Source organism: Myzus persicae, unplaced genomic scaffold, assembly GCF_001856785.1.
Source record: "Myzus persicae strain clone G006 unplaced genomic scaffold, MPER_G0061.0, whole genome shotgun sequence".
NCBI classification, from domain to species: Eukaryota; Metazoa; Arthropoda; class Insecta; order Hemiptera; family Aphididae; genus Myzus; species Myzus persicae.
The window spans coordinates 1837-13645 of NW_019101017.1; the positions used below are offsets into that span (position 1 = coordinate 1837).

The following is an 11809-nucleotide window of genomic DNA, read 5'->3' on the forward strand; positions in this document are numbered from 1 at the left end:
AATATTCTAATAAGCACTTATCATCGTACAATTGTAAACATACGAACAGTATTTAGCTTTGGAAACATAGTTCAGTTATTATAAGAAATATGAATTTTATAATTAAAACAAATCTAGTGTTCTTTTGAAGCATTGAAATGAAGAAATAATACATTTATGAGAAACACAAAAAATAATTTTAAGTCTTTTATTATTGTAATCGAATTGTTACCAAAAATAAATAAAATATAATGTATAAAGCTAATGGCCCTTGTCGCTGAAGCTAAAGTTAAATAAAAAAAAAAAACAAGTGTATCTATAATTTATTTTTCCATGGTTTTTAATAATTAACTGGCATACTGTTGTTATGTCTTAATCAATATTTTAAAAACTTTCAACATTATAGTTTTTTTTTCGCTATAAATTATTCTTGAATTTTCATTTCTTTAGCATAAATATGGACATTAGTACTAGTTTGGATGATCCTCCAGACCTCCAAGATATAAATAATGTTTTGGTGAAACTAATTAAGAAATGTACTCCATTTTTATCAGCCGATGATGAAATTCAACTGAGACAAAAAATTAGTGATTTGAAAGGATTGTATGCAATGTGGAATAGTGATACTGATGAAGGTGAACTATTTTAATTAATGGTATATTTTACTTGTCCTACCAATATATATTGTTAAACGTTAACTTCAAGCTGCTAGAAGTAATATAGGCTCCCAACCTATCCTAATCCAGGTACCAGCACTTATTTCCAAACATTTTTGTAGCTACACAAAGCACAACTATAACCTATTCAATATTTAATGCACATATAGTAATTAAGTTTTCGTTTAAATGCAAGTTAGCTGTAAACTAACACATATCTATTTAAAATTAATTTGAATGTTCTAAAAATATTATTGTGTGTGAATCATAGGATTTAAGTGGCTTAATGTTTTAAGTTTCTATGGAGAAATCGTTATTTTGAATAAATAATATACTCAACATTTGAATGCTAAAATATGAATGGGGAATTTTGCTTGATTTTATTTATAAGTAATTTTATCGATTGGTTTAATTACGCTATGAATATAATATAATATTTATAATATGGTATTTGTATTTATTCAAAATGAAAAACCTGTGGGTCAAATACTGAAATCAAAATTTAACAACACATTTTAACATATGAAAAAGTTTTGTTTAAAAATAACATACGGTTTGAATTCTGATCTATAACACAGTTCTAACTCATCGATTAGGTTTTCCAAGAACATTCGAATTTTCCGTTGAGTGTAAACACAATCTTTTTGTAAATAAAGTATTGAGTATTTTACGAAAATAAATGTTTCAAAAGCTGTGTGTATGTGTATAAATATAAACATAAACATATATTTTTAAACTGCATTCAACATCGTAGGCGAGACATTTATACTTTCAAACTTTGATTGATTATGACTTCTTCTCGAACGTCCCATGTGACGTCAGTACTGAGCGAACATGAGCAACCTTTTTGTTTTTGAATGGCTATTAAATTTATTTCGAGAAAAATGATAACTCTGGATAATGTCTGAATCAACGCATAAAGATATTCGTATCGTATATCGTATTATTTATTTAAAAAAAAACATTTATATATATTATTACATACTAAACCTATATATATATATAGTTATATTTATGATCACTTAATGTTTGAAAAATGTCGTATACACTATACACGCCATTATACAGTAAACCGATATCTGTTCGGAATCGTTTTCGAATGCTACGGTGATTGCTTTCAAAACAATAATAATGTACAACACTAGCTGTCTCTGTGGACTAAGTAGTACCCTACTTAGAGATCTCTTGGGATGAATGAGGGCCCGGTGACCTGCAGGACGGCGGTAATTTAAAACTTATCCAGTCATAATAGTAGACCAAATATTCACAATAGATGATCGCGGACAATGGGTCATTCTTATTCGAAGTGTGGACAGGTCTGAACGACATAAGATGAAAAGACTAAGACTCAAAAACATGATGTCCCCAGTGACATGGCCAAATAGGGTTTTATCTAGATAAAATAAATCGAAATACATAACACATTATCAACTATGCTCAATTCAAAAGGATGTTAATCGGTTAAAAGTGAATAATTTACAATTTACGATGTATGGTTAATGAAATTAAACAATTATGTTAGTATTAATTAACAACAGACATTTTCAGTATAATACTATATATTATTATTATTATTATATATTACCCAAATAAACATAAATGAGTATCAATCCTCGAGCTATAGCTTTGTTATTGCATCTCATGGTTGTCACTGCACAGATGATCGTTGTCGTCATACACATAGGTTGCGGACTTTCTATGTTGTTCAGAGGTAGCAAAGTGTCTAGTGATCCATAATTTGTTTACATAATCTAATCTAACAAATTAACATACAAAAATGAATTATGTGATAACAAGGAAAAATACAATAATTATACAGAAATATACACCGACGCATCTAATCCTTCGTAGGAGTTGACATTACCGTCACCACAAATACCACAGAAATAGTAAAAAAAAAAAAATGAATGATCGCTGTTTTATCAATACCGCCGAAGTGTCTGCCATCCTGGAGGCAGTTAAATACGTATCTAACCAAGATGCACATTATTGGATAATCGCTGTCGACTCGCTTAGAGAATTATCAAGCCTTTAAAATCGATTTGATCTCAGTGAAATCACAGTAAAAATAGAAAATTCAACCAACGCGCAAAGCAATTGCTCGAGTATGGATAGCAGGACATTCCAACATCCAGGGCAACGAAACAGTAGACAAATCTTCCAAGCAAATACCATAAGCAAACCAGATAAAAGTACAAATATAAACATACACTGATATCAAAAAACAAATAAAAAAATACATGTAACTATATCAGAATGGGATACAACATGGAAAAAACAAAATAAAAACTTAGTGCAATAAAAAGAACAATCTTTCAGTTGCCCACAAATCCAAACAGAAAATACGAAACAGTCTTAAACAGATTAGAATAGTCCACATAAGACTTAGTCACAGCTTCTTAATGGCCAAAAAACACCCTCTAGTATGCGTCACATGCGGAACACATATAACAGTTGAACGTATGCTTACAGAATGTTTAAAATACGAAGACCTTAGAAAAGAAAATGACTATATAAAAAATAAAAATATAAAAAATAATAAAATAAAAAATATAAAAAATTCACCTTACTTATTAGCGTACAACAAAATAAATATTAGCTACATATAATTATATAAACAAATACAATGGTTTTCTAAGATTAGTACTATAAGTTGTACATCAATAAGTTTTATGAATGTGTGTTGGTTTTTTGTTGATGTTGTTTTCGATTGGGCAAAAGGCAAATAATTGGTCTTTAGTTATGTCTACTGACACATTCTAAAAACCAGAATTTGAATGAATGTACTATTAAAGGGAAAAATGTTGATAAAATGGGGGCTTAAAAAATCACTCCTTATAACTCCTTATAATATCCTTACCCACCTAATCTAACCTAACCTAACCGACTATTACCGATACCTACGAGATACCTATTCCCCGTACACATGCCTGAGAAAATAAATATCGTTATCGTCGACTCGCCCCCTTTTGACGGACACATTTCGTTTATCGTCAGATTATCCGGCCGACGTGTACGCGTCCGTCGCGGAAATGTTCGCGTCCAACGTGTTCCGGCCGCTGCCGCCTTCGTCGTACATGGCGGCCGACGACGACGAGTGCGGCGTGGACGGCGGCGGATTCGGCGGCGGCAGCGGAGCGGAGAACGACGCGGCCGCGGAGGCCTCGGCAGTCGAGTTCCAGCAGACGGCCATGGCGTACCAGGCGTTCCGGGCGTTCGTGGACCGGTTGGCGTTCGACGGCGACAAGGCCGGGCCGCACCTGGGACGGCGGTTCGCGGGGGGCCTGGCGCACAGACTCAACGCCGCCGACATGAACGAGCGGTTGACGGCCCGTGACACGATGATCCGCGTCCGGGAAACGTGCCCGTCCGCCCAACCGGCCGTGCTCGACGCCGCCGTGGACGAGCTGGCCGACTTCGCGTACGGTTACGCGCCGCGACACAACGGCGTCCTCGAGCTGCTCGACTTCGTCGCCGACACGGTCGTCTACACGGAAGTCTCGAGGCCGGCCGTTGATAAGGTGACGTAACACAGCTGACCGTTTTCCGCGGTTCTTTCATTTTCCACCGAGTGGTGGTTGTGGGTTCGCACTCTTTTTCTTCAATAATCGTCACGATATTTTGCACAACCTCGTGACTTGTTTGAAAATGTAAATACCGTAAAAAACCAACTTTTAACACCATATCTATCGTGTCCGTGTTATTGACCTTGAAAAAAAGGTGGGCGAGTGGGCACCGCTTTGCTGAGCCGCCTGTACGGTAAGTGTCGAGTGAGACACTGTAATGAATGGGTCAAATTTGAATTTAATGATATATCATTGCACTTATGCAAAAAACGATTCTGAAGATGGTCGGCAGCCTACATCAAGTATATTCATGATGTGTGTTTTTGAAATGGCTATGAAATAACTTGTTTTACTATTACAATGAACGTAGGTTGATTTAATTTTTGCTCAAAATATTGCATTTATTATCCTATTGATTAATATTAAATTATCATAATAGTACACCATTTCTATCATATTATATTGTTGTTATTAACTTTTGAATCGATACCACCTCATCGTTGAACAGTGTGATTAGGCTTGTGGTAAAATAAGTAATAGCTTAAAATTAATCTAAATATTTTGAAAAATGTCATTGCAATGATACAACTAAAATGTACTTACAATATACGTAAAAGTTTAAAGTCTTCACGAATAATGTTTTTTGAATTACAATAACATAACTAACATAGTTATTTTTCGTTTAAATATTTATAATGTCGTGAGAAATTGACTTTCATATGTCTTTTTTCAAATTCCAATATTACAAATGTCTATATATAGATAAATGTCACAACAATTTTGAAAATTTTATCATGTAAACAAAATAACAAAATACAAGAAAAATTTATCGAGGACAAAGAGTTTTTATTAAACGAATGAATATCCTATGTCTTAAAAAAACTTAAAACGCTCATAAAAATGAATGTGTCTTTCCATTATTTTTTTTGTTGTAGGTGGAAATACTTATGAGGAACCTTTTATTAAATTTGCAAATTTTTTGACCCAGTAAAAAATTATTAATCAATTATCAACAATAATTTATAAAAAACTAAAAAAAATTTTAATTTCTCATGCCTATAAATAGCTGAAAACGAGTAAACATATTTTTAATATTTTACTCTGTAAGGAAAATGGTCGTTTAAACATTTTTTTGAAAATTGAAAGTAGTACAGCTATTTTTTAAGGCTTATATTACGGTTATTCTTTTTGTGTAACTACAAAAAAACAAAATCAAGTTTATCCAAGACTGGTTTTGCATAAAAAACACTCATCATTGTAAAATCAATACATTCATCACTCTGTTCAGAATCCAGAATGAGTATAAATTTATGAACAAAAATCTAAAATATTTACCTAAAATAATTTTATTTTCGATACTAAAATAGAATAGAATAAAATTGATGTGCCCGGGTTAAACAAGTTATATCTGTGTGTAATCAAATATTGGTTGTGTTTTTAATTTTTTAAAACTAAAATTATTTAAAAACTAAATAATGACATGTAATTGCACAAAAACGAGAAAAATACAAATTTTCATATTTAAATCTAAAAACAATTGTTTTGGATTATGTTATATTCACAGAAATAGGAAAAAATATGATAAAATACTCCAGACTGTTAAAAAAATGAGTTAAAATATACTTCAAAATCCACTAAAAATTCAAACAATTCGTTAGAATATTATATGCACTTGAAACACATTTGTAGTATAAAAAGAGTAGTGTCGCACAATCAAAATAAAATATGCAAATCCATTGAAATCCGAGCTCTAGTTATAACCTTGAAAATAGGTCAATTCACTCAAATATTAAAGTTAACAACAAGAAATGAGTTCTGCAGAAAGAAAATTTGCTAGGTTTACGTTTGTAAGACGAAGATAATACATTGTCATTCGATTTGGTCGCACACCTACTAATCGTTAGTTATCGTTTATTCACCCGTCCATCCATTTGTCTGCGAATGCGTATTTTTTTTATTTATTGTGTCCCACGGATGGTTCATAAAGTATATTGACTAACAAAGTTGTTCTTAAGCCCTGTGGAGTCCATGGTGAATATACAACAGTATAGGGTCTAAAATTGTAGATTAATACCGTTAAACTATAAAAACTAATTGAATGTGGTATACAGTTAGAAAATTACTTAAAAATTAAATTTTAGATAATTACTTATATAAGTATAGTCAGAAATATAATATAATGCTTATAATAAAAAAAAATATAGATGAATTATTATTGCACTATATATTTCCTACATATGAAAAACTTTTTAGATATGAAAAATAGTATACTTCACATTGTTTTATGACGACAATATCGTTGGTATTATCATTGCATTTTCATTCATCATTGCCATTTTATCAAACTGTATTTACTTTTTAAAAAAAGAATGTATCACATTTATACAAATAGATAAAATCTAATCACGGTCAATGTCATGGTGTGGGGTACTTAGTGGGTTATTAGTTATTGTAATAATAAATATTATGTAATAATAAAATAATAATAATAATATTATATTTTATTTTATTGTATGTAAACATGTTTCTATTAACATTGATTTTTAATTTTTTATAAAAAAAGAATTACATATATAATAAAATAAATTTAATCAATAAAAATCATTTGGTTATATTTTGTACTTAATATTCGAGCATTAAGCTTGGATGATTAACTAAAAAAAAAAACAATTATATCCTACATAATAACCAAAACTATATTTCAGCACATACTTATTCAATGATGGCTGTAATTTTGTAAACAATATTTATCTTAATTAGTTTGAAATATACGTGATAATTCTCTAAAAAAATACACGTTCGAAATTGTATTTGTCGATATTGCATAATATATCAATGTGTAAAAGAGAACTTTAATATAAAAATAATAATAATAATTAGAAAAAAATCGTGTTCAAAACTATGAAAACATGATGTACAAAAATATATGTCATTTTATCCAAAATTGTATTCTTTTTTAAATGGATAATAATAGTGTTGAAGCTTTACAATTGCTTTAAAATCCTAGCATGTTTGTGAATCGTCTACATATTTTCTTAATCACTTCACAATCAACAAAAGAAATGATAATTCACCACCTTTAAAATTCATTGAACTTGTAGTTATATATTATTTAAAAATATTTAAAAATTCAATTACAATCGCCAATATTATACCCCCTAAAAACATAAATAAAATGGTTTTTTTAACCTGATACATATTGCAATATAACAGGTTGTATTATACTTTACAATTAAGTTGAAAACAATAAATTTATATAATTATATATCATACAGATTTGTAATTTATGTAAAATCCATCGTTTATTAGACAAAATATCTTTCTCTTTAGTAGAACAACAATACTTCACTGGTACTTTCCTATAGATGTTTCCCAAGCGTTTGACAGTTTTTGGTATGCAGGCCTTACGGTTGAACTAAAACTCATTCCACCGCCTATGATCTATCTATTGCCTTCTTAAATTCTAGGAAAAAGATCATTTTTGTAAATACTGCGGAAAGTGTAAAGAATCTCCACGGTGCTGCAATTGCTCTATTTTTATTAAATATTTTCAATAATAATAAATTCTTCATAACTTAACCATCTATCTACTGTTCTTATTGGTGTCTTTGTCGATGATCAAACTGCATCTAATAGTTAATAGTCACTATCCCAACACTGCGTTTTCTTTCATGGAATCATCGAGCCTGCTTGTTGTTCGATATTCATGAACAAATTGTGAAATAAAAATTCAAAATCCAATAAAAAGGAATATAAATCTACATTGGGAATTTATTATGTTATAAATAGATACACGTCTTAATACTTATCTATAAGTAGGCGGTGAATAGGTATCTATGTGATGATTGGTTTAGTTCTATGATATTACATACCATTTTTCGTATTGATGTTTGAAAAGAAAATGTGATTATTGTACCTACGCAAGAAACTTAAAAAAAAATTAATTTTGCATTTCTTTATTTTTTTTTTTGAATTATCAAGTAATTTAAAATAATTTGTTTTATAATTTTATACATATATATTATATTACGGTATTTGAAATATTATCAATAAAACAACGAATTACATTTTTTTGTAAAAATATTTAGTTTAATTCGTAGTTAGCACATACTTAGTTCTTTATTTTTTAAATAAGTTGTCTTGCGAATATAGATTAAATTAATCCAAAAGTTATCATATTTTTACCAAATGTATTTTGCTTTATTTAATTTTCGGGCACCCCTCGCCTGGTGTAACTATTGAACGCTCATGCAATTGCATCATCACTCATGCTCATGAATTGCCAAAAATTAAATATAATCTTGTTTACCTAACTATAAAAACTACTAAAAGCTTTAGTAAATCAAACATACCCTCTGAAGTCCAATTGTAATTTCGGAAAAATGGTTAAATTTATAAGTGTTTAGACTATGCTCTTTAGGAATAGCTTTCAGTATTTAAAATCAGGTATGGCCAAGATAAACACAAATGTAATTTAATCAACTTCCAAAAAAGCCTCGGTATTTTGTCAAAGAATTCATACATATTATATTAAAAATTCTATCGGACATTCCAGAGTATGTGTAATTCACCACCGCATATTGGTCTAAAACATATGAAAAATAGTGTCTTTCGATCCCCTTAATGTAATTAAATACCAAAGTTATAGTTAGGTGCGTTATAGCTTAAAATTAGACTTGATATTTTAAAAATTTGATTGTGTGTAAAAAAACTTCAAATCCCTAGTAAGTATTAATTTTTTTTATATTACAATTAAATAACTACATTTGTTAGAGGAAAAATCAATATTTTAGGTTTAAATATCTAAACATTGGTCAAAATAAATGGAGTTGATGCATATTTTTAAGACTTTTAAATGTATGATAATAAGGCTTATATGGAACATTGCATTTAACTCTTAAGATTTAGCTAATAAAATTTAAAATAGTAGTTATAAAATAATTATTAAACTCTTGTGACTTTGACGAATTTTGACACATTTGAACTTTAGACGAAAAATTGAAAACAAATAATCATTGTAAATTCTAGATATTTTTATTTCTATAAAAATTGTTTATGAGGAATCGTGTATTACATTTGATGGTTTTTTTTTACCAAGAAAAAACATATTAGCTTACTATACGATCGACTAGAAAAATTTGCAATACGTTAGTGTATACTCTTTAATATTAAATAGACTTGACTCCTTGCGTAATTTATTACTGTGCTTACAAAGTACAATGCAATATTGAATTCCAAGAAATCCAAAATATGATCAATCATTTTATTCACGGTATACGCAGCTTCTAAAATATATTTGAGTTCTGGTGAAATCATAGAAAACTCGTGATAATATGATATGTTAGTTTAACAATAGGTTAAGAGACCTTATATGTATTGCACGGAACATAATTATTGATTATAATTAATGTGACATAATAAGATATTATGATGTATTAATTATGCAACTTCTTTCTCAGTAGTAAATTTGTTATTAATAATTTCATATTTGTTCTCTGTTCCGAAATGTAGCTATCTAGAGTTCTGTTGCGTTTACTCAAACACCAATATTTGTATTCCTTCAAGTCCAAGCTAATAGAATGTATCAAAGCTTTAGATAGTCAACACGATGAGTTGATTCCTAAAGTGTTAGTATCCATCATGGACATCTGGAAAAGTCACAACGTGAAGACCATTGTTTTGCTGCGTACAATGGTCGAGTTATACGAATGGTGCAACAAGGACAATTGGATTAAATTGCAGTTGCCTGTTGTTTGCCACATATCCAAATTTTTCAGTGACTATGATTTTCAGCTGTCCGAAGAGTCTATGAATTTTTGGATTCGAATTATGCACGAAAACATTAAATATTGGCAAAGCAGGAAAGATGATGTCAGAGTCGTCGTCAACGCGTTGAAAAAGGTATAATCAAATGCAATGTTTTCGAGGAACTAGTTCAAAAGAACTCGTTGCAATGATTTAAATGGAAATTGAATGACATTTTCAGGAACTTAAGGGGGACGTTTTTTGTTCATTTTTTAGGGAAACATAAATGATTTTATTTGTTTTCTTTTTCGTTCATTTATTCTTAACTATAGGGAATTTAAAGAACAAAAGTTGTTTTTTTTTTAGAAATTTAGTCGATATAATGAGCTATATAATTTAGCCTTTATTCTATAATATTTAATAATATTGACAATGTTTACATAATGTCAAGTCAATCTGAGTATTCTGATCAGTATTAACTTGTATGAAATAATCGAATCAAACATTTTAAAAACAAAATAACAAAATAGGTAATTAAACAATTTATTACTACAAATTATATTCAAATTCAAATTATTGAGAAGGAAGGAAAAAACTAGTTCCTTTCTTTATGCCATGAACAAGAAACGATTTAGTTTATTCCTTTTTAACAAGATAAACGTGAAATAATTTCTTTTTTAAAGGAACTTTCCAAGCATTGAATTTAAATTTTGATATTTTACCAAAAGTTTTATTACAATTTCAACAATGCGCTTGATAGGCATGAATGATCTCGCATTAAACTAAATGTATACTCACATTATTTATCCCCATTATTACATTTAATTTATAGTTACTTCTACAGTTCTAATGATAGTACTGAAATATTATAAATCCGTTTATAGGTGAAACGAACTCACTGGAACTCAGATTGTGTAAGCATGGCAAACAACTTGCTAAACATAATGGTAATGAAAAATGTGATAAAAGACAGCTGTGTGGAAGATCCGGAGGAGATGTTCCAGGAAGGGAAGTCTAAAGTGATAAATTATTATGACTATATATCCCAGAAAATACTGAAACCACTGGTAAATCCTTCGAAATCAACTGTTTAGCGTTTCACTAAGTTCCATACATGGACATAATATGATGCTTAAACAATAGATTGTACAATAAATAATGTATAGAAAGTGATGAAAAATAAAATTTAAATCCGAACTTTTAAAAAGTTCTTTTAATTAAAACGAAAATAGTTTTAAACGCATATTTTAAGTACCATGCAAACATCGTGATGTGTGTTTTTATTTATTCGATTTAATCTTCTTATACCAAAATCCGTATAAATGATATCGTGTAAGGGTTGAACGTCAGTTTAAAAACTTTTTAATTGCCAATTTTAAGGGTTTGAATAATATTAAAATTGTTTTCTTCATCGAGCGTCACCTATTTTGTTTCATTTTGGTTTTGGCACAAATATAAATTATACAGGGCGATTTGTTTGTAAAAAATGAAATAAATTACACTTTATTGCAATATACTTATTTACATATTTTTCATGCTATTATATAGTGGTAGATAACAAAAATTAAAATGTCTCTGTGTTGTATATGTATATGTTACGGGCAAAAGTCGAAATCGGGCAAACCTCAGAAGTGCCCGGGGCAAAATGCGAACTGCCCACAATCCTTGGGCAAAATGTCATATTTCGGCTTTTGACCGGGCGAACCCAGTTATGACCAACCTCATTTGGGCAAAACTGTAGGGTCTTAAATAACTTCACTAATATTAAATAAAAATAAGTAATAATCATAAAATACTGTAAAAATATAATTGAATACACATAAATAATAATAAAAAAATAATATTTTTGTTTGTTTGTTGCTA

General features: G+C 29.6%; 1 protein-coding gene across 1 annotated transcript; it reads left to right on the forward strand.

Moving 5' to 3' along the window:
• The first annotated feature begins 436 nt into the window (after window positions 1-436).
• LOC111027290 (serine/threonine-protein phosphatase 2A 56 kDa regulatory subunit gamma isoform-like) lies at window positions 437-11040 on the forward strand. Its single transcript, XM_022305611.1, has 4 exons — window positions 437-614; window positions 3633-4156; window positions 9713-10102; window positions 10831-11040. Exons 1-4 carry the CDS (start codon window positions 437-439, stop codon window positions 11038-11040), a joined length of 1302 nt encoding a protein of 433 aa, XP_022161303.1.
• Window positions 11041-11809: the final 769 nt, after the last annotated feature.